This window comes from Bos javanicus, chromosome 18 (genome assembly GCF_032452875.1).
Source record: "Bos javanicus breed banteng chromosome 18, ARS-OSU_banteng_1.0, whole genome shotgun sequence".
In the NCBI taxonomy this organism is placed as follows: Eukaryota; Metazoa; Chordata; class Mammalia; order Artiodactyla; family Bovidae; genus Bos; species Bos javanicus.
This window is the reverse complement of record NC_083885.1, coordinates 24,428,064-24,455,434: the sequence shown is the minus strand read 5'-3', so window position 1 is coordinate 24,455,434 and position 27,371 is coordinate 24,428,064. Positions and strand designations below refer to the sequence as shown.

The 27,371-nt window shown below is 55.8% G+C and overlaps 2 protein-coding genes across 3 annotated transcripts in view; one reads left to right on the top strand and one right to left on the bottom strand.

Moving 5' to 3' along the window:
* Positions 1-16,024, top strand: part of GNAO1 (G protein subunit alpha o1) — a 179,876-nt gene extending 163,852 nt beyond the window's left edge. Inside the window, exons 7-9 of one of the 2 annotated variants that reach the window (XM_061387263.1) lie at positions 10,529-10,682; positions 13,552-13,767; positions 14,729-16,024. In XM_061387263.1, coding sequence (XP_061243247.1) covers positions 10,529-10,682; positions 13,552-13,739 — 342 coding nt within the window. In that variant the 3' untranslated portion in view covers positions 13,740-13,767; positions 14,729-16,024. Of the gene's footprint in view, positions 1-923; positions 1,078-3,181; positions 7,629-10,528; positions 10,683-13,551; positions 13,768-14,728 lie in introns of those variants that run through there. The other variant, XM_061387264.1, reaches the window with a different exon arrangement.
* Positions 16,025-18,334: 2,310 nt separating this feature from the next.
* Positions 18,335-27,371, bottom strand: part of AMFR (autocrine motility factor receptor) — a 45,557-nt gene continuing 36,520 nt past the window's right edge. The window contains exons 11-14 of the mRNA XM_061387253.1: positions 25,717-25,851; positions 23,583-23,666; positions 20,890-21,074; positions 18,335-19,971 (exon numbers count right to left, since the gene is read on the bottom strand). Coding sequence (XP_061243237.1) covers positions 19,824-19,971; positions 20,890-21,074; positions 23,583-23,666; positions 25,717-25,851 — 552 coding nt within the window. The 3' untranslated portion in view covers positions 18,335-19,823. The remainder of the gene's footprint in view (positions 19,972-20,889; positions 21,075-23,582; positions 23,667-25,716; positions 25,852-27,371) is intronic.

Sequence of the window (27,371 nt, the reverse complement as noted above, 5' to 3'; positions counted from 1 at the left end):
CTCCCACGTCCCACCCTCCTCACCGGCCGGCCTAGGCTGGTGCGCCCTACCTTGCATTCCATCTCCAGGCACACGATCCACAGCCCCGGGGCGGCCGTGGTCTCTGGAGCCTGCCCTGGGGGCCCAGACGGATCAGCTTGGACTTCCTGGCCTGAGACTGGTTGAACTAATTTGGAGTTTTGGGGGTTTTTTTTCCCCTCTTTCCTTCTCATGTTTTCTGGGTTTTTTATCTTCCTCTCTGTTTTAATCTGTTTTGTTGGCTTTCATCTTGGGGTTCTTCTGGCCCCTCTACTGGGAAAACAGTCTCGATAAGCAGCTCACACAGAGCTGCCCCCAGCCCAGCCACGGCCCAGGCAACCCACCCGGTCCCCAACCAGACCAAGGCCACAGCAAGAGCACTCCCCCGACGCTGTCCCCCTGGTGTCTGCTTCCAACTCTGGATTAATGCGAGGATGCCTCAGTCCTCGGTTAATGTTCCCCAGCTGAACGCGTGCATCCTCCCGCCCCTGCTGATGGAGCCGAGTGCGACCCCCTGTAGTGCCGTCTGCATGCCCCGGGGTCCCACGTGGGCTGTGGAGGGTGGCGGGGTCCTGCCCCCGCGTGCATGGTGCATGTCCCCTCCGTGGTGGGCTGGAGTCCTCCGGCGACCTCACTGCCCCCGCCCGGGTCAGCCCTCTCTGGGGAAGCGGCAGTGTTCCCCTGCCCTGCCCTGCTCCTTGCTCCACCCCCACCCCACCCGCGTGTCGAATGCAGCAGGGACCAGGTCCTTGTCCTTGTGGGTCCTCGCGTCTGTGTCCCTGGTGGTGCGTTCAGCCGTGTTGGCAGACCGTCCCTTTGCTTGTCCCGCTGTGTCACTGGCCGCGGTGGGTCAGGGCCCCAGGCGCCGCATGGGCCTCACTCGCCTCTCCTCCGTTCTGTTGCAGAACCGCATGCACGAGTCACTGAAGCTCTTCGACAGCATCTGCAACAACAAATGGTTCACGGACACGTCCATCATCCTATTTCTTAACAAGAAAGACATATTCGAAGAGAAGATCAAGAAGTCCCCGCTCACCATCTGCTTTCCGGAGTACACAGGTAGAGATGGCCGCTTCCCACAGGGGCTGCAGGGGCCTCTCAGTCCCCCTTCACCATGTGCTGCAGATGCACCAGGCTCTGCCCCAGAGGATCCAGCACAGAGCCGAAGGCAGGTCCCCTGCCTCCCTGTAATGTGCTGTAGCAAGGGGCCCGGGGCAGCCAGCTGGGCTTCCTAGTCAGTGGAAGCAGGGCTGAAATCCTGGCGTGGCCACTTACAAGCCCTTGACCCTGGCAGCCTCTGGACCTCAGCTCGGTCGTCTGTATGTAGAGGCCGTCAGTACAGTGGTAACACCAAGATGATGCTGGGGTGAAATGGGGCTTTGAGCTAGACAGCCCAGGGTTCCTGCCCCCACTCTGCCACTCACAGCAGGTTATACAACCTCTCAGAGCCTCAGTTTCCACATCTGTGAGATGGGTAATCACCATGATTATCGATCCCTTCCTCCCAGAGTTGCCAGGAGGACAAAGTGAGCAGGAATGAGCTTATTAGCATCGCAGTGGGCACATACTAAGTGCTCACTGAACACACTTTTGTGACCGTGATTACAACTGAGAAGTACCCTGAGGGCACCCCCACATGGGTAGTTATGAGTCAAAAAGCCTACTGGATGCGAGAGCCTCATGAACGGTCCTGCTCACACCTCCCTGCAGAGGACGCTGTGGCCGGCAGAGGCCACCTTTGTCACAGTTGTGGCAGGGTCACCTGGCTGTGGGTGGGCGGGCAGCCTGACCAGGCCCCTGTGGAGCAGCAGCGTGGCTGGAATAGCCCACAGGCCCACTGGCTCTTCAGGATGGCCAGGGCCTGGTCAGAGAGACAAGTGGAAGCGGAAGTGGGCATCTCCAGCCTGCCCAGCCCCCAGCCTGGAGAGCACAAGGGGAGTCAGAGTCCCAGCTTGGTGTAGGGGAGCCTCCAGGCTGAACCCCAACTCCCCAGGAGTGGACGTGGGGGCCACGGCTCAGAGCTGGGCAAGTGGTGCAGCTCACTGTCTCTCCCCTCCCTTGAGATTCGGCTGACAGCCCCCCGGGCCAGACCCCAGCAGCACACGGCCAGAGGCGGGCTGGGCTCAGCACCCTGTGCACACACCAGTCGACCTCTGTTTAGTCACATACGAATTGTGGAGGGTCCGTGCATCCAGCCCTAGGTGGCCGAGACTGTGACCCACAGGGCAGCAAGAAGCAAGGGAGTCAGTCACCAAGGCCAGTTTGGGGCTGATGAGGTCCCAGGGACCCTCTCCCTCACCTCCAGCACAGATTTAGGAAAGAGCTGTGGTCTAGAAGGCCCTCCAGGCCAGGCCTGGTGGTCTGTGCCCCTATGCCGAGGGGCTAGGTACCCCCCATCCCCGCAGGTGTGCCCCTCCCGGGTTTCCGGTCTGCACTGCGGCTCCAAACCAGCCCGTTCCCTCCCTCCCTCCCTCCCTTGGTGGGTCTGGTAACACTGCCTGGGCCTGTGGAGGCTTCAGGCAAAGCCAGGAGTCCCTTCTGTTCCTCCCTGAACAGCAGCTGCTCTCCTGAAACCCCACAGAGCAGTGTGGCAGCAAGTCGGGGGGCCAGACAGTTCTTCAGCCGTGGAAGGTGGACGTGACAAGGAGGCAGGAAGGGATGAGAGGAAAGAGGCCAGGGCAGCTCGCAGGTGCTGCTGAGTGTCCACCGGCTTGCCCAGCAGTGGCCAAGGGCATACCCATCTGCTCCAAGGAGTGGCCACTGGCAGAAGACAGCCTGCAGGGGCTGGCAGACTTCTGATCCCCTGTGAGCGCTGGTTCAGGCTTCTTTGGGCAGGACCCCCAGGAAGGAAGCCTGTTTGCGTCAGGAACCTGTAGGTGCATCTATAAAAGTTGAAACAGGAGTTCCCTGAAACAGCACCCGAGCCTTAGTGCCGGTGAGGCCCACTGAGGTCTGCACTCTCGCTTCCTTCATTGTTTTTAAACTGGACATGAGCTGCGGACTGGATTTCATAACCCGCTGTTGATTGCGCTGAGCTGTCGTTAGGTTCCTCCTGCAAGGGAGTCACTAAGGGGCCCCCGGTGTCCACTCCCTGGCCTGTGGCCTGACTGGCACCTGGGTGGGGGCCTCGCCTCACCAGCTGCCGACCTGGTCTCTCTCGCAGGCCCCAACTCCTTCACAGAAGCCGTGGCCTATATCCAGGCCCAGTATGAGAGCAAGAACAAGTCCGCCCACAAGGAGATCTACACCCACGTCACCTGCGCCACCGACACCAACAACATCCAGTTTGTCTTTGACGCCGTGACGGACGTCATCATCGCCAAAAACCTTCGGGGCTGTGGCCTCTACTGAGCCCCGGCCCGCTGCCCAGCCGCCTGCCGCCCTGCTGCCCCAGCCCACCCTGGAGCCCACGCTCCGCCACCTCCCAGCCCACTCTCTGCCCTTGACAAGGAAGCGCCAGCGGCTGGCACCAGGGGGGCTGGACAGGAAGCGCCCTCTGGCCACCCTGGCCCCAGACGCCAGAACACGTGGTAACGGGGCCGGTCGGGAGGCCGAGTGCCCACACCTGCCGCGATGGGCGACTCGCCAGCCTCTGCTTCGTTGCCGGGTCTTTTCCCTGGGGGACAGGGCTGTGGGGTCAAGGCCGCCGGAGTGGGTGTGTGCTCTGTGCGATGATTCACGCTCGAAGTCTTGGGGTCTCCTCCTATCATCTGAGGCTGTGCAGGGGTGGGGGCGGTGGGAGCCACTGCTCAGCTTTTCTTGGGGTCTCTCTGGTTGAGGGCAGCTCCGTCACCAAAAAGCCAGGGTGGGACCAGGCCACCAGCCGTGTGTGGGTCTGAGGGTGCTCAGGCCTCAGCCACTGCCTCCCTCCTCCTCCCCTTGGATCTCTGCCCCCTGGACGCCAGCCCTTCCTTCTCTGGGCTCCCCAACACCCTCCTGGGGAACCCCCACCCCCAACTCTCGTAGGTCTGCAAATGCTCCTGAGACTGACTTCTTGCAGAGGTGTGTGGGGGGTGGTGGGAAGGTCGAGTCCCGCGGTGCCTGGACAGAGGTCGGTGGAGGAAGGCCGTGGGGAGGGGAGGCCCAGGGGAAGTGGCATTTGTGTTGACTGCCGTGGGGGCCTCACAGCCCACCTTTGCAGGCCCAGGGTGGTTCCTCTACTTCTGCCCTCAGCCAGGTCTCGGGCAGCCACTCTGGAGTGTGAGCGGATATGCTTTTTTGCCTTGAATTCAGGATGAATCCAGTGCAAACCTGCCGGGGTCCCAGGAGGCCTGGGGTGGAGGAGGCCCGGGAGAGGTATGGACACAGCCCCTGTGGCCAGTGTCCCAGCCTCCTCCTGTCTTGGTGAAGAAATAGGAGAGTCTGTTCGCAGCCTTTGGGGTCCCGCCAGCTCAGGGGGCAGAGGAAGGCACGTGGACAGGCTCACCACACTGGAGTGCCCTGTGAGGGGTACAGCCTGGCCCACACACACCCAGTCCCCTCCTCTGGACCAAGAGTCCTCAGAGCCCTTGGAGGAGCTTTGCTCCTGAGATACCTGAGCAGAAAAGGGTGGGGTTACTCCTACTGCTGACTCAGGCCCTGGCTGGCCTGGGATGGTGAACACACCACCCCCTCTCTCCTGGGCGCCCCTCGCTGGCTGATGCTGCCAACCCACAGCCTGGCAGACACCCCATGTGCTTGGGTGGTGGCTCTGTGCCTTGAACGATGGCTCTGCCTAGGGAGACATATGTGCCTATGGGAAGAGAGGGGCTACCCCTCGAGGGGGCTCCAGCTCCTCGCTCCTCAGGCCCTCTGCTCCTCCAGATCCCACACGGGCTCTGCTCGGTCCCAGGTCAGGCAGGACCCCTGAACTCCCAGCACAGCCCCCGACTGCCCTGCAGCCAGGAGCCCTGGGCTTCTTATTTCCCACAGGCAGAGCTCTGGGTGGTACATGGGAGAGCCAGGGCACCTGCCCTAGTGCCAAATGCCCGCAGGGGTGGCTGAGCCCCGTCCCCCACCTGGCTCTCCGTTGCTGCCCCTGGTCTCATGGAACTCGCCAAGCATCCAGGCCACAGGAGCCACCCTGCCAGCCCAGGTCCGTTTCGGTCTTGTCTGCCTTGCTGTGTGCTGTGCCTTGTACCGGGTGCTGGGTCGTGGCAAAGATCAGGCCCCTGGAGCCAAATGCCTCCGTATCCCGTGTGGGCAGCCCAGCCCTGTCAGGCCATCTTGCCCAGTGCTGAATACGTCACTGTTATTTCCGGGCACCACCACCCTGGGTATGACCAACTGTGCCCCTCAGTCTGCCCTATGACCCCCAGGCTCAAAAACAGCTGACAAGCCCCATCTCTAAGGCCGTCATCCTAGAGATGGCGGTCACCAGCTGTCCTGGGCAGCAGGCAGGTGGGAGGGCCCCAGACCCCAGCCCACCCTGCCTGCAGCATTAGGAAGCTGGGGAGTAGGCTGCTTGGGGCCTTCCTGCCCCTCTGTCCCCTGGGCGGCCTCCCCTGTCTCTACCCTGCTCAGCTTCTTGTGCTGTTCCTGCCCTCTGACCCCGGCCTGCCCAGGGGTCCCTGGCTGTCTAGTCACAGCCCCCACGAAGCAGGTGTCTAGGGCTGAAATTCCCTCCTGTCCACTGCGTCTCCCATCCGCATCGTTCCAGGCAGCTCCACCCTGTGGAGGAGCAGCTGAGGTGACAGATGAGTTTTGGCTCCGTCGTGGGTGTGGGGGTGCTGGGGGGCGGTGTTACGAGTGACCAGACTGGGTGGCCCCATGTGTGCCCCACCAGAGGCCATGCTTCAGACCTCTGAGGGCCTCTGGTCATCAGGCCAAAGATAACCTGATTTTGGGAGGGGCGCCCTCGCCGAGCCCGTGAAGGCTGCACCTGCCGTCTGGATTTGTAGGCAGCGTCTGTGTCCTGCGCCGATTGCCCCGGAAAGAGCGGGCGCTTGGCCTTCCCACAGAGAGCAGGGAGAGGCCCCAAGGCGCTCTGGCCTGACTGGAGGAGGCAGTGCCTGAGGCCCGCGGATGGGCTCGGTGGAGCCTGTGGGCTCTGCCCTGAGGAGGGGGCAGGGGTTGCCCCAGCCCTGAGCAGGCAGCACGGCTCGGGGCCTCTCGCCAACAGCTCGGACAATACGGTTCTGGGGCGTCCTTCCGTGGAGCACTAGAGGCCTGGCACCCTGGCTCCTGTCCTGTCTGGCTGCAGCAGAGCCTGGGGGCCCATGGCCAGATGGGGGTAGGAGGCACAGCTCGGGCAGACAGCCACCCTGGTATCTGGTGCCGGGATACCCTGGTATCTGGGCCTCCCAGCGCCCCCCCCCCCCCACCATACCCAGCTCCACGCCCCAGTGACAGAAACTGGAGGCACCCCGCCCCCACAACGGTCCTCTGTGACTCCACAAGTGCCCTCCCTACCTGGAGCCCCCACAACAAGGCTGTCCTTAAACAGCCTTGTCCTTAAACAGCCCTCCCCAGCGGGGAGGACCCAGGCATCACCTTGCCCAGGCCCTTCCTTTCTGCCGGGGAGAGTCCTGCAAGGGGAGAGGTTATCCCCTGGCTTCACCCCTCCCTGCCCTGGGACAGTTTCTGCCTGGTGCATGATCCTGCCGGTTCTCCACTCTGGCCCACATCTCTCCTGGCCCCTCCCTCTTCTCTGGCCTGACCCAGGGCAGGCCAAGCACATGCCTCTTGGTGAGTAAATCCACTGCAGTCCGGGCCCCAGCCTTTTCTCCACACCAGGCAGTGTCCTGCCCCGTCTCTGCGAGTAGGGCACACGGAGCCTCCGTGGGTGGCCCCTGCCCTTTCCTGAGCCTTCTGGATGCCTTCGGGCACAGCCTGGCAGTTCTCAGGAACTGAGGCCCGAGGCTCCAGCTCCAGGGCCACCAGAGATTCAACCTGGGGTGCCAGAAGCCAGCACCCCCCAGATAGTCCCCCCGACGTCAACCCACAGGCCTACAGAGAGAAGGGTCCAGCTGCCCACGGCAATGAGACCAGACAGGACAGCCAGATCAGGAACAGGGTCTGTGAGCTGCTGCCCCCGACTGCACCCCCACCCCCAGAAAGGCAAGTCTCAGCCCTCTGGGCCAGAAGCAAAGTAAGGCCTTCCCTTGGGGGCTCCAGGCAGACCCCACCCCAACAGGTGAAGGCCCCTGTCAGGGGAGAGCCTGGCCTGGGCAGAAGCAGAGAAGGCCCACCCAGACCCTGTGTACCCAGACCACCAGCCTGAACACACAGCCCGTTCCCTGCAGAGCCAGCGGCTCACAAGCACCGCTGTCCTGTGGCCTGTCCTCTCATTGCCCCCCACACCCCTGCACCCCCATACCTGCCACCTCCCCGAGCAGCCAGGCCCTTCACTTCCCTGTCTCCTCTGCCTTGGTCCCCCTGCGTCCTCCCCTCCTGTGCCCGGCAGAGGTGGACCTGGGCACCCCCTTCCTTCCTTAGCAAACCTCCTGTCTTAGGTACAGTGGTCCCACCTCCCAGCCCCACCCCCACCCCCCCTTATTAACTGTAATTTTGTAAGAAGAGTGACTCTTTGGTTTAATAAATCTCTAGTCATTGTAATAATTTATTGGCTGCCGTAATGTATTTATTAGTCACCTACCATTAATAAAAAGTGCCAGCTTTTTCTAGTGTGAGTGTGGTGTGTTGTATCAGTGCCCAAGTTGCTTCCGCCGGGCACCGCCCCGCACACCCCATGTCCTGGGGCTGGACTGTGGGCCACCCGGCAGAGGGCACAGTGGGACAGGGCAGGGGGATTCCAGGCGCCAGGGGGTGTGGTGAGGGCAGAGGCTGCCCTGTCTATCCAGAGGGCTTGGCGCCGGCCACTGGCCACACTCTGCTGGTGAGTGGGAGAGACAGGAAGATGACGCTGAGCTGGGATGGGTGCTGTTGCCTGGCTGTGACCCCTGGCTTCCTTCTCTTCTCTCAAATGTTGACATCTCTTCTGAATGTGTTCTGGCATCCATGTTCTCTGGGCAAGCATGTACGCACAGGCTGGGCTCTTGGTTCCTTGGCAGTGGGTTCCAGTGTGTTCAGAATGATGAGCGGTGAGGCCTGTGGGGTGAGGAAAGGGTCTCAGCGCCGGCGCCTCCCCTCCCCACCACCGTCCCTGCATCTCCCTCCGTCCAGGCTCACTCCCCAGGTCTGACGGGGAGCCTCACTGCCTGCGGGCCCCTCTCCTGCTCTGTGCCGCTCGCTCGCTCGCTCGGAACCGGGACCTCTTCACGTGTGTGCACTTTCTCTCCGCGACTAGACTGTGCCCTCTCTGCGAGCAGGAGCCTGTGCTGGTCATTCCTGCAGCCCCACAGAGGGCTGCGCACAGACCCCGCTGGTGTGAGCGGGAAGAGCGCCCTCTCTGCAGCCCCGGAGCGGGCAGAGGCCGAGCCTTAGCCGAGTGGGACTTGAAGCCGGGAGCTGGCCTGAATTGTTCCTTTGGACCAACGCTTGGCGGCCTCCAGACCTTTCAGCCCAGCCCATGTGCGTTATGCTCAGAGTCCCCACTCTCAGCTCAGGTCTCCCTGGTGGCCTCTTCTGTTCCTGGGAGTGCCATGGGCATGTGTCCCCAACATGCCCCCCCTCCACGTCTATAGATCAAGTTGAGCTAGTTGGGCAGCGAGGTGGGAACTTGCCTCTGGCCGTGGGCTTCCAGCTTGTGGTTGAGCAGCTGTAGGCCCAGGTGCTGCTGTGTGGTGGGGAGGCGTTTCCTGTTGAATCCTTGGCTTGGAGCGGCTCTGCTCTGTTTCCCTGGTGGTCTGGGGACCCTGGGTGTTCCCAGCCCTGGCCCCGCGCAGCATCCGCATGACCTCCCAGGAAGCCTCTGCCTGCCCCCTTCTGAACAGGCTCCACTGAAATGGCGCCAGGTGGAGGTGTCACATTTGCTCCACTCGAGTGTGACTGTGCAGTGACCAACCGGCAGAAACCGGGTGGGGGATTGAGAAGGAAATGGACTGGTTGAGGCCAGGAGGGTAGTAAGACCATAGGAGTCTGCTGGATTTGTGTGGCGCGTCCCAGAGGCTACAGTAAAACTGTTGTCTAGGGGCCCCTGAGGGGCAGCTGAGACCCGAGACTGCCCCCTCCACCAACTGGCTTTGGCTGTAAGAACAAGGGTTTGGTGCCAATACCCCTTCCAGGTCACCAGGATAACAACCCAGCCATGCAAGAGATGACCAAAGACACACAGGGCCGGCCGTTTATTCTGACCATTTATTCTGGAGCCCACAGGCTACTCACACTGGCCAGAGAGACCCATTGTGTTGCAGAAGCTGTGGTCTGGCCCAGAGTTGGGGGCATGTCTCTGTCCTTCCCAGTCCCAGCCCTGTCACCTCTCTGTCCCCTAAGGATTAATGGGGTTAAATGACATGAGGCAGGGAAGAGCTGGCAGAGTGGGACTCGGTGACAGGTGGTGGTCACTTCACATTCAAGCAGCCCATTCAGCTCCACTGCCTGCTCGTCTATCTCCGGGGATAACGCCCAAGGACGCCCACACCACTGCTCTGCTCTCCGGTCATTTGCTTCAGTCGTCTTACTTCAGAGGGAGCATGCAGCCAGGAATTACTCCTGGGCTTGAGCTGCAGACCCACGGAGCTGGGCTTGCGGATCGGACAGGGGTCCCCCTTCCCCTGGAGAAGTAGTTCACGAGGGAGCCACCTTCCCATGCATAAATGGGTTAGTTCATAGAGAAGGGGCTGCTGAGAAACAGGTTAGAATAAGGCCATCCTTGCCCAGGGCAGAGGCTGTCCCCAGGGTCCTGCTTGATTGGGAGTGCACATCCTTTTGGTTCATTTGCTAAACAAACTCCTGTGTGCAAAGCAGTTCTGCACGGCTTTCAGCTCTCGTGACCCAACCTGTGGTTGAGTTTGACCCAGCCCGAGGGAGTGCAGCCATCCCCCAGGCATGTCTGCAGGCAGCCTGGGCAGTAGCATCTCCCCAGTCCCCGGAGGATGCTGGCAGGAGTCTGGCATGACCTTTAGACCACAGGAGAGGCCTAGAGCCCCTCTCCGCTCCCGGAGGACACCCCCACCCACAGGTTAGGCCCAGCAGGAAAGGTGTAGACCGGAATGCCAGAGCACAGATCTCACGCTCTTGTCCAGCAATCCCCCCAACACACACACATGCCTGGAGACCACACACATGCACATACAAATACATGCATGCACTTGCACAGACCCACCTGAAGGCCACACAGACGCAGGGAGACCCTCTCATGGCTTCGGACTCTGCAGGGGGAGGGTTGGTCTCCCTGTCCTCAGCCTCTCCCAGGGAGCCCTGGTTGGTTCCCAGTCCTCTCTCTGCCACCGGCCCTGAGACGGGGGTATGGGTTGCTCTGAACACTGGACACAAGAAGCGCCGTGCTGTGCAGGACGTTCTACCTGTCAGCCTTCCAAGGAGCCGTGGGGGCCCAGCAGCCCCTCCTGAGCTGCCAGGTAGCCCTGATCCTCCCTTTCCTGCCTAACTGTCGTCTTCTCTTTCCCTGTCTCTCTGTCTATCCCTCTCGCTGTCTGTCTGACTCTCTCCCCCTCCCCGCCTGGGGCTGCAGAACCGCATGCACGAGTCTCTCATGCTCTTCGACTCCATCTGTAACAACAAGTTCTTCATCGATACCTCCATCATTCTCTTCCTCAACAAGAAAGATCTCTTTGGGGAGAAGATCAAGAAGTCACCTCTGACCATCTGCTTTCCCGAGTACACAGGTGGGTGCCGCGTGGGCCTGCCAGGGACCCGCGTCTCCCGGGCATCTGGCAGGTGGGGTGGGGCTAGAAGAGGCGAGGGTGCTGCCCTGGGCGTGGTGGGAAATGAACCTTCATGATGCACGCATGTTGAGACCAGATGACTCGGAGGGACATGGCAGGATCGGGAGGCCGGACCGACCCCGATTCCCCTTCTGCTTTCGTCCTGGCCTCCCATCTCCCCAGCACCCCTCCTTAACTCCTGCCCTAGGCCTCTGCTGGGCCACACAGCCCATTTGTCTGCACTAGAGAGGGTGCACGCGTGCCTGAGGAGCGGGGCCTGGGCCGCCTCAGCCCTGCTCCCCACCTCCACCAGCATCCCACCTACCCTCTCCTGCTCTCCCTCCATCCTGGGCTTTTCCCCAATCAAACCACCCCGACTCTGCAGGCCTCCTCCCGCCCCTCCTGTCTGCCTCTCTTCCACACCTTCTCGGGGGCTTTTCCTTCCCAGCTGGCTCCAGGGGAGTGTGTCACACACCCCTGTGATAAGGCTGTCTCTGGCAGCTGATGGAGGCTGGCTGTGTAGGGTGGCCCAGCTCTGAGCTGCTGCTTAAAGGCTGGAGCAGCACTGATGGGAGGCCAGAGCCCAGCCTTTGTCACCCTGGGGACTGGCAAGCTTCTAGAGGCTCCTCAGGAGGCAGCAGAGGATGTGTCTCGTGGGGCTCAGTCGGGAACCCTCTCCCTGCCAGCCCCAGGGCAGAGGCTCAGCTCCCAGGGTGACGTGGGTCCTCAAACCCAGCCCGATTCCAGGAGCAGTGGATGCTACCCCCAACCCCCGCCAACCTCCTCCATTACTGGGGCAAGTCCGCCCTCACCCTTGGGTGTGGAGGAGGGTGCACTGTTCTGAGCACTGCCTGTCTCCCTGTGTGAACCTGCCGGCTACCCGCCCTCCCCAGGCTGTAGGGAGGCTGAAGCAGCCTCTGGAGCCAGACCACAACCTGGGGCAGGTTAATCGCCGGTGTGTGTGTCATCATCAGGGCCCCACAGTAGACAGGAACCCCCACCGCTTGGGGGGAGCGTGGGGAGGAATGGAGAGGATGGCACCCAGTGCCAGGCCTGCTCCACGCCTACCATCAGCACCTCAGTACCATCCAGAGGATGGACACCACGAATGGGGGGACTGGCTGTGTTTGAGGTGCCCTCTGCGGGCGGGGCAAGTCCAGGAGGGCACAGGGCAGGGCCAGGGTGGGGTGAGCCAGGCCGTATTCCCTCTTGGCAGCCACCTCTCCCAGCCCCAGCGAGGACCTTCAGGACTGCTTGGGTCTTCAGAAAGTTGTGGTCACTAGATGGGGCTCGGCAGGCCCTCTCAAGCCAGTGCCACCTCCGAGGGCTCTTCCTTGTCCCCAGGGACCAGGTGCCCCTGGAGCCCAATTCAGGACACAGCCTGAGGAGTGGTCAGGCTCATTGCCGGGTTGTGTGGGGCTCTGGGCACACCCAGGTGAAGTCAGTCTGACTCTGGGAAACACTTGAGTGCTTCAGGATCTCCAGAGGGATCCAGCTTGAGTTCGGAGAACATGACAGGTGACAAATGGTCAATGAGGTGGCCCCTGGGGGTGCCTAGGCCTGTGGGGACAAAACCAGCTGGTGTTGGGATATGTCTCGGGAGCTCTGAGGGATCATCGGGCTGTGTAAGGGCACGGACTCAGTGGACGCTGAGAAGGGAGGAACGGGCACCCTCAGAGTCACTCCTGGGCACTTTTCACCTTGACGGGTGCCGTCTTGGCCCCCTCTGCATGGGAGGGCCCTTGGTGGGGTCCTCCCTGGGGCTGTCTAGTCCCTGAGCTGCCCCCAACTTAACGCTTCACTGGTGGCCAGCCAGCGGTGGAGTTGAGGCTCTCTGCCCTGTGGGCTGTCTGGAGCTGGTCTCCGCCCTGACCCCCACCCAGGGGTGTCCCCACCCCTTAGCCCTGACCCCTCACATTTAATTATCTGGCTGCAGACACTTGCCAGCGCCCAAGTTGCAGATCCCCCTGTGACTCACTGGAGACTAGAGCAGCTGAAGGGGGGTGGGGGAGGTGTAGCCGCCCACCCTTAACGTCAGACTGTATCCTTTCCATGCTGGCCAGCTCCTAGGGGCACTGAAGAAAATGGGGCAACTATACTTGGACAGGCTTTTAGGCAGTTCTGGGTTGGTCCATGTTTTTTTTTTTAATGTTGATAGAAAACTATAGAATAGAGACATGGGGCTTGGGTTGCAGCTCGTGGGCAAACTGTCCTTACGTCATCCAGATACCCCCACCAGACCCTGGCCAGGACCGAAGAAGCATCCGAGGAATTGGGGGGCCAGTGGGGCCCCAGTTAGTATTATAATACCACCAGCCCCTCAAACTTCCCAACTTGGGGATGGAGGGTACCCATGCCCCCGTCCTGGTCACTCACTTTAAGCATGGGGACTGCTTAAAGACAGTCCCTGCCCTACCGGTGGAGGAAGCATTGAGGAAAGTGTAGGCATGGCACCCCGCACGCCCAGAGCCCCCACCCCACCCGGAACAGCTGCAGCAGGAGCAGCAGGACTGGTTTGGACCAGGGCTGAGTGCTGTGAAAGGCAGACCTGCAGGCCTCAGAGTGCTCCTCTAGAGGGCGGAGGGCTAGCCTGTGGCCACTGTCTGCCCAGGGCCCGTGGGGGGACCACTTGTGAACACAGAGGGAAAGACCTGGGAAAGCCAGGCGATCGCTCAGCTGTGTGTGGTTTTTAACGTGAGCTGCAACTCTGCCTTGGAGGAGGGCCCCAGGCAGCCTCCTGGAGAAGGTCACGGCTGAGTCTCTAGCCCACCCATCCCCAAGCCCGCTCTCACCAGGCCCTCCCCCAACCCCCTGCTGTGTCTCCTTACAGGCTCCAACACCTATGAAGACGCCGCCGCCTACATCCAAGCACAATTTGAAAGCAAAAACCGCTCACCCAACAAAGAAATTTATTGTCACATGACTTGTGCCACAGACACGAATAATATCCAGGTGGTATTCGACGCCGTCACCGACATCATCATTGCCAACAACCTCCGGGGCTGCGGCTTGTACTGACCTCTTGTCCTGTATAGCAACCTATTTGGTAATGATTCCAGCACTCACAGAAAAGCTTGCACACATACACACACACCCCACCCCTCCCCACTAACAAATGCAAGTTGGTAAACAAATTCCAAAAAGGCATAACAAACCTTATATATATAGACAAATATATATTAAAGTTTTTTTAGTCTGTACTAGAAAGAGCTTCAGACAGAACTGACCACCATTCCATTGCTCATCAATTTCCTGGGACAGCACCTGAGCGTGCGCTTACGCGCGTACACACACATAGACACGCACTGCGATACAAGTCCTGATTTGGGAGTCCGTCCTTTTAAGAACAGCCACATGCTTTCACGCTCTGAGACCCACCCATTTCTGTGAGCAGGGGGAGGGCAAGGAAAGCCCTGGCCTCAGTCCAGCCTTTTCTCTGCTTCCACCTGCTCAGGCTGTGTGCTCTTGGTTCTGTCCTGCACTTGTGTGAATTCCAAAACTGTTTTTTTAAAAAATGGCCCGCACCCCAAATGTCTCCCTGCCCCATACTTTGCAACAAGAGAAAACTTTAGGATGCTTCTCTTTTGGGTGGCGGAGGTTGTTAACTTCAAGAATTTAGAAGAATCATTGCTCCGACAAATCCACTGTCTCCTGAGTTTTCTTTATTCATGTTAACAAGGCAAGAGTCAGAGAAAAGGGAGACTTGGTCTGCTTCCCACATGCAGCTGAGCGGAGGGGCCGTCACAGCACAGGGTCACCTGCAGAGCTGAAGCCGCTCCTCAGGCTCCCCCTCCAAGAGGGCTGGGGCAAGGTCCCTGGGCTGAGGCCTCCCAGGGGGGCCCGGGCAAGGCTTCCCTTGGGTTCTGGATCCCCCCTGCAATGCTGCCCCATCCTGCCCCCACCCCCACGTCATTAAACACGCTGGAGGGTTTTTCGGTCGGTTGGTTGGTTGGTGTTCTAAATCAAGGAAAATGGTCCGACTGGACCCCTTGTCTCTCTCTCTACAGACTGCTTCACGGACTCTTTGCTGTTGACGATCTCCTGGTAGCATGACCTTTTGGCCTTTGTTAAGACACACAGCCTTTCTGTATCAAGCCCCCTGTCTAACCTACGACCCAGAGTGACTGACGGCTGTGTACTTCTCTAGAATGCTATAGAATCCGGCTTTAGTTTGAGTCTTTACATTTAGAATTTGAAAGGAAAGGAAGAACATTTCTCACATGCTTTGTAGTGTTAAAAAAAAAGAGGATAAAGGAAAACTCACCATCTCATCCATCTTTTTTTTTTCCTTTGTGAAATAAACACACGCCTGCAGCCTCGCCCACCCCACCGACCTGCAGAGGTGCCGCCTGTCCACACCCTGGGCGCTGGTTCCCGGTGTGTGCTCAGGCCTGCTTTCCCAGTGCAGCCTCCACGCCCACAGCACCCCGCTGCCCAGCCCCGAGCCACTCAGACCACACGCTCACTCGGGGTTTGTACAGATAAAGCACAGCTCTCACTGGCCAGTAGCCGCCCCCAAAGGATACAGAACATATACATAACTAGAGCCCAGTAGAAAACAGTTTTCCCCTCACTCCCTTCCTACAGAGTCCCTTTATCATTTTTTATTTTTAGTTGTTCTAGGTTTTGGTTTTCTTTTTGTCCTGATGAGCACTATGCATTACACACCAGATCAGCTTTCGTAGTCTTTGGGAACCGGGTTGTGGTTTTTCCTGCTGACACGTTCGCTTCTCCGTCTCTCAGATGGATGCTCCGTGTGTGTGTGTGTGTGTGTGTGTGTGTGTGCACGTGCGCACACCCCTCCACCTTTTCCTTTGTTTCAGTGACCTGTGTTCGCTCTTTCTCATGTGGGGATGTTTGTGCTGCAGATAAAAAAACAAAAATTTTTAAATACCACAAGATGGAAAAAAAAAAAACAAAAAAAATTAAAAAAAAAAGATGGAATGTAATGTTTACATGAAAGCCACAGTTCTCATGATCAGTCCAATGTCATTTCTACTTTGACTAGTATCCAAACCCCAAACCTCTTCACGGTTCACTTTTAAGACAATATTTGCTGAAGAAGACCAGTCACAGCCATTTCAGATAAAGAGGCAAAAAGACAAAATACAAAAAATTTAAAATGCAGGAAAAAAAAAAAAAACTTGGAAAAAAAAAAAAAGGAAAAAAAAAGCCCACGGGTCTTTCTAAGCCTTTCTATTCCCAATCGGTGAGGTTTCTGTGATATCTTACACACTGCCAGTCTACTTCTCTGACTAATGGAAAATTCATGTGTAGCTCAATAAAGAGAATGTTTGTCTGTATTCCTGAGTCTCACCCTTGGGCTTCATTCTGACAGGAAAGGGAAGGAGGGACTTGACTGGGCCACAGACACTGGGAGGCTGGTGCGTAGGGCTTGTGAGTGCCAGATTAAGTCCTCTTCATCCTGGACCTTCCCCACGCCTGTGCCAGTGTTGCCATCAACGGGGAACCGGCTGAGCACAGCTACCTGAGAGCAGGGCAGGTAGAGGAATGGGCCACTCTAGCCTGCAGTGCCCCCTTCCTCCTGGTCCAGCACCCCCTCATTGGAAGGGCAGGTAATCCCAAGTCTCCTAATACGTGATCCTGTACCCCGGGCTCCACCACAGCATAATGGGTGGTCCCAAGGATGAGGCCAAACTGCCCCAGCCCTCTGCACCCAAAGGGTCATGTGCACTCAGTCAGTTCAGCCTCCCCTGTTGTATCTGGATGCCAGCAGTCCCCAGCAGGCCTAACACGGGACGACTGAGACCAGCACAGCCTGGCGCACGGAGTCGGTTCTCGATTCCTCTGGGTTGCCACGTTTCTGCTGCAATTAAACTGCAAGTCAGTTGAGGCCGGGACCTGGAGGGAACACAGCTCAGCAAAATCCTTGTGTCATGTCTTTGGATCACTTAGTAGCCAAGCAGTCAAGCGCTCCACCCAGGAGATGGCAGGGGCTGGGTGAGGTCAGTTAAGCGGAATCCTCCACACACCAGCAGCCCAGGAAGGCCTCTCCCTGGCACTGCCAGTGGCCTTTTAAATCTGGTGAGGATGGAGGGTAGGGGCTGATACTGACTGCTGCAGAGACCGTGGAGTAATAAGAGGCTAGTCCCCTTCTGTTACAAAGAATGGATCCAGGAGCTCCTGAGCCAGGACAAGCCTGCTGGTGAGCCAGCCAGGCCCGGCCCTCCCCCAGGGCTTTTCCCACCAGCTTCCCTCAACACAACTTATCTGCAGAAGGAGGCGCACCATCTCAGTTGATGGGAACCCTGTGCTGTCAGGACTTGACTGAGAAGCTTGACTTCAGGACACTGGTCTGGGGGGGTGGGGGGTGCGTTACAGATGAAAGGCTGAAGGATACCATGATTTCTACACATGGCATCACCTGAATTTCTCAAAAAAGGAGCCATAGGGTAGCAGGGTCCTTGCCCAATTTGCTTGTGAATTCTGTAGCTAAAAACAAAAGACGTTTCTTTGCCCTTACTTAAAATGGAATCCAGAAGCATTTTGCTATGAAAGGGTGCAGGGAAAGACCAATTCAATTATTAGAACAAGACACGTGGGGGTGGAGCCTATGCGTCATGGTTTCCAGATGCTCCCCAAGTGACTCTAATGTGCAGTCAGGTTCAGAACCACTCCTAAGAAAAAGAAGGGGTGAGGAGACAGGAGATGAAGGTGTCCAGAGGCAGGCAGGCTGAGTTGTCCCTTGACCTAGCTGGGCAGCAGGGCCAGGGCTCCTTGTGCATGCGAGGCCCTGCTCCACAGAGCTCTCAGCTTTACCAGAGAGGACCAAATCTGCTGGCCAAAGATCGAAGAGCACACAATCTACCCAGCTCAAGTGGGAAGCCAGGTCCATGCGGCCACCTGCACACCCAGAATTCACATCAACAGAACTAAAATATCCACGAAGATCATGGATCTCTATGGTACATAAAAGCCTCAAAATTAGGAAAAAAACCAAACTGGGAACCCAAGATGTCAAAAGGGTCAAAAGAAAATGAAGGGAGTGAGGGAGACCACTTCCAGAAGAGCCCAGAGAGGGCAAGGGCACCTCCACCGCCATTCACAGAGCACCCAAACGCCCTCCGCTTACAAACCTGAACCAGCTGCCTGGCCTCCACTGCGAGCACGCTGGAGAAGCTGGCACAGCCAAGGGGCTGGGGGCGGGGGGCCACCCCATGGAACTGGGGGGCTGGCCTAGCATCCTGCCCTTGCCTTTAGTCTGTCCCAGATATCCCCAAGAAGTGACAGAAGCCAAGAGGCAGTAAGTGCACAGAATCCTTTCCTATGCAGGTATAAAATCTCAGGGTGAATTTAGGACTTCTCTTTTGGGCTCGTTTTAAAGGTATGTCTCTCCTGTGATCACTGTCATGCTGTTGTATTCCATTGTTTCAGGACTCTCTAAAATTGACTCCAAAACATTCTCTTTTCACACATCTGAAACATAAGAACACATGGAACTGGTGTCATCTTTAAAGGTGCACATCACACACACACAAAATTATAAAGAAAAACCCACCAACCAAAACAGAACACCCGAAATCAAAACACGACCTAATTTCTGCACTTCTGAAGAAAACTGCCTGAGCTCCAAGCCACACACAACACCACACTAGGACAGTTTGCTTTTTATTATTATTATTATTATTATTGTTGTTGTTTTACAGTAAAAACAAATAGCTATGCTCTCAGCAAAACAAATTTAAAAAGAAAAAAAATGACAGAAATTTACTAACAGCATTTCAAGATAAGGTTTTTGAAAGATTTATTGAAATAAATTATCTCAGCCTAAACACGTACTCATCGCTCTATTTTCAGTTACTTCTCAACATCCTAAAAACTTTGTTATGTAAAATACATTTAACTTTGCCAATTTTAGGTAATACTGGATTCTTCCCAAAAGGACTACCATAAAACTATGCTTTCAAACATTAAAAAAAAAAAACCTTAATCCAGTAGGACATAAAACTGAACTATGTAAGCTATGATTGCGTGTTTCAAACCCTTCAAGTGAAATTTGTCAAGGATTTGAAAAAGTTCAGATCTGGGTCTGCTCCAAGGCAGGTGGACGCAACACCTTACCTTTTAACCAACACAGTTATGAAAATGAAGGGTTCCAGGGAAGAAAGATACAAAAGGTATCATTTATTTCTTCAATGAAGCCCTCCAAGAAGTACTCTCCCATCCCCCAAAGACCAAACCCACAGCCTTTGGCACTGCCTAATTGACTTCACCAAGGAATTAAAACCACGAACCAAAGCTTGCTGCTTAACCCTGTCAGTGCTGACCTTCCCCATGTCTGGGAGCAGGTGGGCAGGGGACATTGAAATACAGAGAGGAGAGGATGGACACGCAGGGCATACTCATAGATGGAGGAGCACCAGCATTAACTGAAGTAAAGCCAGCTCTGGACAGGGCTCAGAAAGTCCCGGATATCCTGGGACACAACTGTCACCTCCTCACACCACATCCCTGGGCTTTCCCCTGCTCTGCTCCAGGTATTGAACCAAACACGGTTTTTCCATGATGCCCCGCCGGCCCAGGGGTCCAGAAGCCCGTAGCTCTGGCCTCACTCTGACATTCTGAATGCCTCCTCACTAAGAACAGCAGCTGGACAGCAGAAATTCCCCAGCGGTGTGGAGTCAGGCTCTGGCTATCCATCTGCACGCTGCTTTGTATGGATCCCCCTGCCTCCAACCCCCATCTGCTGCACCACGCTTCCTGCCATGTTTGGAGCTAAAGACACCGGCATCTGTTATGACTTCTGCATAAGGCAGTCATGGACGTTGCCCGCTTCAGGTCTTTGGTTGCCCACTTCCTCCTGATCCTCCCCACCCCTCCAAAGTCCAGTCAATGCAGAAGAGATCATGCCTAGAGTTAAAATGTGCAGTGTTTCTAAGGGAAGAGAAATGTCACATAGAAAGTATTACAAAAAAGGATTAAATCTGTCAGCTGTCCAAACACTATTAAGACCACATGCTTTATACAGCGGTGATGCAGTCAAGCCCGCTTCTTCACACAGCAGGCACAACTGGGGACAGGCCTCTTCAGCAGGCCGGGCACGCGGCTCTGGCGGAGGCAGCCGAGGAAGGCAAGGCAGCGCTAGGAGGCCTGCTGCTTCTGAAGTCTCCGCTCGGCAGCAGCAGCCAGCATCCTTCGACGCAGGGTCACGGGGTCAGAGGTTGTCCCTTCTGAGGGCAGGCAGCTCTCTGAGGCTGAGTCATCTTCAGAGCTTCTGTTCAAGAAACGCCTACCAAAAACCAAAGGTGCACGTGAGGGACCCAGGGAGCTCTGGAAGGCAGGCATACAAAAACACACAACATGCTTCGGTAATTCCCCCTTCCCCGTCAGGCTACGAAGCCGCCACTCAGCACCACCCCATAAACGAGACACCCCGCCCTGAACGGAGGGGCGGAAGGTCTCTGCCGTGGAGGCTGCTCAGCCCCTCCCTCTCCTCCGGCCCCCCACCGCCCCCACAACTAACACACAGCGTGAAGTCTCTACTCACCAGCCTGGCGCTGGGCACCAAACCCACCCACGGGAACAAAACCCCAGCCCTGTCACCAAATGTTTAACTACTGAGTGCCTGCCAAGTCAAGAGAACACTCTCCCTCTGGCTGCCCCTACCCGGTGCTGGGCCTTGTGGGGATGTGGCCGGTGCTCCGGGGCTGGCCATGCACAGAGTGGCCAAGACGGAGGACTCGGGAGCTGGGCACCAGGCTGGCATGAGGCCCTCAAGGCCTTGGTTTCTTCAGCTTTAAGTCTGTTTAATGGGGATAATCACCGTGCTCCCTCTTAGAATTAAGAGGAAGAGAGAGTAGCTAACATAAAGGGTCTAGACCACACTGGCACAGAAGTGCTAACCACGGGAGTGTGGGTGAAAGTGCCCACCGGGGACGCTGGCAGCGCTGGCCAGAGGCTATCGGGTGGCCCAGTATTACCAGATCCTCTGGCTGGTGAAAGTGCCCATCGGGGACGCTGGCAGCGCTGGCCAGAGGTTACCGGGTGGCCCAGTATTACCAGATCCTCTGGCTTTTCAACAGAGACTTGAAATTGGAAACTGTAGGCAACAGGCGCTAGCTCTCCAAACCCAGCATCTATGGCAAGGGCTTTCAGGCCCCGGGCCTGGACGGCAGGTGCCCCCCAATGGCACCGCGGACCTGCTCACCTCCGCGCCTGCTGCAGGAGGTCATCCTTGCGTTGCACCAGCATGCGCTGCCTCTCGTCTGCGGACTTGGAGAAACGGCTGCCCCGGGCCTCAAAATCCTCCCCCTCACTGGGCTCCGCTTCCAGCTCGCCGAAGTCCAACGCCTCCTCCAGCCGAGGACTGAGGTCCAGCGGCACCCGCTCGGTCTGGACACAGGAAGCAAGGGGTTGCCATGAGCAATCCAGTCCCCACCTGATTGGAGCCCCTCGTGATGCTCTTCTAGACCCCAAAGGAGACAGGCTGCCAGGCAGGGACCGACAAACACATGTCAGCAGACAGGGGTTCTTGATGGGCCTGACTCACCACGGCATGTTTAACATTGGGGAGTAAGTGAAGGATTACTATATAGAAAACAGAAGCACCTTGAAACTGTACTCTCGGAAGACACACAAGTTAACTACTAATTTGTTCTGGGAATTTTCTGTTCACCACTACTTACAGCTTTAAAATTTCAACAAGTTACCACATGTACTACACAAATTTTATACCCTCATTTGACTCTGAGAACAGCTAGGCAGATAAGAAGGGTAAATTCTTAGTATCTTTTTTAAAACAGACATGAGATACTGTGCTTGAGTCACAGGATGTGATAATGGGGCTCTCTCCATTATAGCTGCAGCTGTGAAGGTCAGGACAGTGCCCAAGGCCCTCCGCAGGCTCGGTTAGGGGCCGTCTGTGTTGCTCGGGCTTCCAGACCCAGGCTGGCCAGCATCAGCCCAAGGCGAAGACAGAGTTGAGGAGCAAGCGGCTGAAAGGCCTATTTTTAAGAGTTTCGGGTGGGAGCGCTTCTCCAGCTTCTCAGATCAGCAAGGGAGGAACTTCAAGAGAATCCTGGGGCCTGACTTACATGCCCTAGATGTTGGGGGACATGGGGGCCGGTGATGACTAACACGCACCTGAGAAGCCTAACAGGAAGAAACTGGTTTGTAGCAGATTTTAAAAAGGCTTTGATGGGAGCAACTTTAAGGTCCGCCAACCATAAGGCACTGCTGTGTGTGCTCTGGGGAGGAGACATGGGTCCTACGGGAGGATCCAGCCCAAGGCTGCTGAAAGACTGCCCAAGAGGGCCACTGGAAGGGGTGAGGGGGCCCCATGAAGTAAGGGCTGGCTGTTGAAAGACAGTCCAAGTTCAAAGGAAGAATACTCAAGGTTTCTGGTGCTAGACAGGACAGAAAGATCTCTAAAATAACAGCTGTAACACACCCACCCACCCACCCTGGGGTCACATGGCCCATCCTAACCCTCTCCCCTCCTGAGTCTGATCCTAGAGGAGTTGGGAAGAAGAGCCAATGAGTGGAGGTGGAGGCAGAGATGGAAGGAAGGGCATGGAAGCCCACCCTCAGGCCCCCACAGGCCTCCAAGCCTGACCCATGCAGGCCTGAGCTTGGGCAGAGGGAAGGCCTCAAATTAATGGGCAGAGCTGATTGGCTGACTGGGCTAAATCGAGGTGTTTATTAAATGACTGTCTGTTTTCCAAGAACTTATTATTTCCTGAGAACAGCCAAAAGTGTTATATAGCAAGCTTCTTTGTGAAACAAGTACTTTCCTTTCACTACATTAAAAAAAAAAAAAAGTCAGAAACCTTCAGGCTCGCTCTGAAAAGAAAGTTGGGAAATCAAGACAAATTGAATGTGCTGTACCCACCCACAAGGCCACCCAGTAAGCCCAGCCTCTAAATCAGAGCTAAGCCAGCTACAAAACCTGGAAAAGCAATGATCCCCTTCTTCAGAAGCCAGACACTATTTTACAAATACTGCACAACCCAGCTACAGATTCGGACATGAACATTTTAACTCAGCAACAGATCTGAAGAAGTCTTAGGAGTGTTTAGTGTTTCTTGTTTGTAGGGAAAGACACGTGAGGTGAAAGCGGCTGCTCCCAGAACCCTGACTCCCACTGGAGGGAAGGCGGTGCTGTCCTCGGACCTCTTCCCTGTGTGGGGAGCCCCACACATCTCACACACACAAGGAAATGCAAAGACAGGGTTGCTTGGGGATTTTCAGTCCCTTAAGAAAGTTTCCAGCATGTATGGTCATCGATAAGCAAATGAGAATTACAGAAAACGAATGTGAACTGGCACCCCCAGGCTGTAGGGTGAAGAGCTCGGGGTGGAGGTACCTCTGCCCTGCACCCCGGACAAGGGAGCTGTTTTCGGTTGGGGGCACTCACCCCAGGTCACCCAGAGTGGTTATCTAGACAGATTTGGTTCCCAAGATAACCATGCTTCCCCCCATCCCGGGGGTCTCCTGTTTGTGAAATGTGTGGAAGTTCCTGCAAATGCTGAGCTCAACAAGAGAGGTGTAGGGGAGAATAACCTGATGACCTCGGCTCTGGAGAGTGGGCCCGCGTGGTCACCCCAAGTCCTGGGCCCAGCCCCACCACACCCTTCCTAGTGCTACACTCAAGTTCATGGTGGCAGGCCCGGCCAGGAGAGCATGGCCCCTTTCTCCTCCAGGTCCTGAGGACAGTCCCCAGGGAGTGGGCTGCCGGCCACACCCGGGCACAGTGAGGTCTGTTAGCCTCACATGCTGAGATAGGACTGGCACACGGCCTGCTCACTACTCGAGCGCTGTCACACCAACATCAGAGGTGGACGAAGCCCACCGCCAGGTGCCCACCCCACTCCTCCACGCTCTCTAGGGCACAGGCCTTACCTGAACAGAGGCTTCTCCGTCCTCCTGCTCGCCGTTTGGCCTTTCCACAGGGCTGTTCAACGCGGGCCTGATGCTCTCTGACCGCTGAAAGAGAGACAGCAGCACAGACAATGCAGAGCCGCTCTGAACTCAAGGAACAGGTACAGGTGGGGCTGGGGGTGGCGGGGAGGAGCTACAGCCCCAGCAGGCTGAGTTCAACTAATCCCCGGCATCCAAGACATGAGAATGCTGGATTAATGACCCGACAAAGGAGTCTGAGGCCTAAGTCCGAGAGTTATCAGTGTTTAATTTCCCTTTCAGTAATAACAACTGCACGACAACAGCAAACGCAACAGCAGGACAGACAGGACACTGGAAAAGCCCTGCACGGTCATCTCATCCGCCTCGACATCCTGCCAACCAGTGCCGCTGTCCTCACGCTCAGCCAGGCTGAGCCCCCGGCCAACACGGCAGACGCCTTGGGACCTGCCCTCACCCCTGCAGGCCTGTCCCCTCGGTGCCGGCTGGCCGCTTTCTGTATTTCATCGCCCAAGGACTCACTCTGGCTGTGTGAGGGAACTCTGCGCTCCTCAGAGGAAGCCCTCTGCCGACAATGGATGGGAACTGGTGTATAGTGAATTCTGCACTGGATCCCAGAAGCCTCCAGCGGCCCCGAGCTCTAAACACCCTCGATGCTGACTTGCTGGACAACAAGTCCTTAACCCACCTCACGGTCCCACCTGCTGCCTGTGTTTCCTGGACTCCTTCCCATGGTTCCCAGAAAATGTTAGTCACTCAGTCATGCCCAACTTTACGATCCCATGGACTACAGTCCGCCAGGCTCCTATGCCTATGGAACTCTCCAGGCAGGAATACTGGAGTGGGTAGCCATTGCCTTCCCCAGGGGATCTTCTCAACCCAGGGACTGAACCCAGGTCCCCTGCATTGCAGGCAGATTCTTTACCATCTGAGCCACCAGGGAAGTACTGCATGGTTCCCAGAACACTTCTCAAATTAACTACTGGCATCCAAATCCTTCTCAGAGTCTGCTCCCAGAGCCACAGCCAGTTCCTACAGGTAAGGAACACAGAGCCACCTCTAATACCTCAACCCCTTCGACTACCAATTCCAGGCTTATTCTCTCTCCAAAGATTCTCACATTTTAAGATTTTTACTAACAGATTTCCATGTTTTGGTATATAAAAACTGAGTAATTTTTTGGTATATGATAGCCTGCATGTGGCTCAACCACTTAGTCGTGTCTGACTCTTTGTGACCCCATGGACTGTAGCCCGCCAGGCTCCTCTGGCCATGGGATTCTCTAGGCAAGAATACCGGAGTGGGTTGCTGTTTCCTCCTCCAGGGGATCTTCCTGACCCAGGGATGCAACCCACATCTCCTGCATTGGCAGGTGGATTCTTTACCACTGAGCCACTTGGGAAGCTCTTATGATACTCTAATCACATATTCATTCCTTGGTCCTGCTGGAAAGCTTGTCTTTAAAATGTCAATACTTCTTGTACCCATCGAAGAGGTTTTATGATGGGCCAGGAGACAGGACCTTTTTTTAAAGAGTCAAAACTACAAGCCTCACACAAAGAGGAACTATACCACTGGAAAGCTACACTGATGTGCAAAGCCAGCTGAGGACAAAGGTGCTGTCTCCCACGCCAGGGCTGGCAAACCGCAGCCTATAGGACAAGTTACTCCAACGGTTTCTGTAAATAAAGTTTGACTGGAACACAGTCGCATACATTCATTTCCATATTGTCCACGGCTACTTCAGCACTGCAGCATGGAATTAAGAAGTTACAACAGATAACGCATGGCTTGCAAGGCCTAAAATACTTCAATCTGCTAGAAAAAGACTGCCAATCCTTGTCGAAAAGTGAACTGATACTATGACTGGTGAGGGCAAACTGGTTTGGGGTATACATCTGCATAAAAAATCAGCCAAATGTTTGTGTCCTTGTCTTCAGCCAAGCCTCCTGGATGAGTCTGTTCTCAATCATAATTTGGAAAGTTAGGGAATTTACAGAAACCCTTCATCAAGTCATAAATGATACTCAGCTGTTAAGTAACTAAAAAGTTAATTTAGAAGATTAAACCTTGGTAAGGACAGAATTCACTTGTCATGCCTGAACCCTCAGTTTACCTGTGTGGGAAAAGGTACTTGAATCCGTCCTTCCAGAATGTTGTCTGTTGTTATTTCAACTGAGCGTGTCAGCTGGAGGTCTTGTAGTACCAGGTGGTATGGCACCTGGGGAAACATCTCTTGAATCTGATGAGCCTGGAGGGAAACAAAGAGGCCACAGAAGCGGTCACTCCCAACAGTTACTCCCTGAGGTTACGGGGTGAGGCAGGCTCTGGGCAATGAACCCGGTGACCTGCCGTGAAAACACAAGGACGGGGGCCACTGCCGTGCTGCAGATCGCCCTCACACTTAGGACTCCTCCAGAAGGCCAAACAGAAAAGTTGGTGACGGCATCAACTCCAAATAAAAAAAGCACAGAAATACGACCCTGAGGCAGACTGAATTAGAATATTTAGCTTTAAAAAGTGTTCATTTTATTCAATCCTGGGTTTTGGCACCAAAAAAAAAAAAAAAGCTCAGTAACAGGATACAAACATATTCTCCTTAAAGTTATATATTCCTAGAAGGAACAATAGATGAAATTCAAATGTGTTATGTGAAAGATGTTCCACTCAAAAGGCTATGCGCTGTAAAACAGCGACAGTGTTAGTTGCTCAGTCGTGTCCGACTCTTTGCGACCCCACAGACTCTAGCCTGTCAGGCTCCTCTTTTCCTGGGATTCTCCAGGCAAGAATACTGGAATGGGTTGCCATTCCCTTCTCCAGGGGAATCTTCCCAACCCAGGGATCGAACCTGGGTCTCCCACATTGCAGGCAGATTCTTTACAATCCAAGGATTCCATTTCTATGACACTCCAGACTAAGCAAAATTATAAGGGTAGAAAACTTATAGGTGGTTCCGAGAGGCTGGGGGTAGAAGCAGAAGTGATTACAAAGGGGCACAATGGAATCTGAGGGGAGGGGGAATGGAGCTGCCCTGCATTTTGATTATGGTGCTGTTACACCACTGAATGGGTCTGACGAAACTCATAGAGATGGTTACTAAAAACTCTGAACTTACCATATGGGAGTTACACTTTGCCCAGCGGGGGCGGCGGGGGTGGGGAGGGGGTGAGGTGCGGCTAAGATTCTAAAGAATGTAATTGCTAATACTGCTCCAGAGCTAAAGTTCTCAAACTGCACTCTAGAAATGTCACAGAGGCCATCAGGGCTCTAGGTTGGCCACACGTACAGAGAGGAGCAGGCGGAGATCTTGCACGCCACCACCTGGACTTTCATTTGAGCAGCTCCACATTTTTTTCTCATGCATGTATATTTATTTTATAAATACTTATATTCAGGGTTTTATATGTGGAAAAAGTCCCAATGATCAAAAGAAAAAATGAGGAGGAAAAATATAACTGCCTCGGGGAGACAAGAAAGTCTACTGTTGGGAGAGGACCATGTTGTCGTAACTGTAGAAAGAGGGGGAATGTGTCTCAACGTCAGACTGAGAGAGGAAAGACCAGGCTGAAACCTGCTTAAAGTTTTGCTTGGGTCACTGTTGGGGCAGAGAGGGCAAGACACGTGTGTAGCACAGAAGGACCTGGTGCTCTGCTGTCCTGGGATCCCTGTATCGTTTCTATGAACATGAGTTGATAATCTTTCAAAACCCAGGTCAAGTCAAAGCTAACTGGGCAACAGTCCACAACAACCTGGATAATTAAATAATATTCT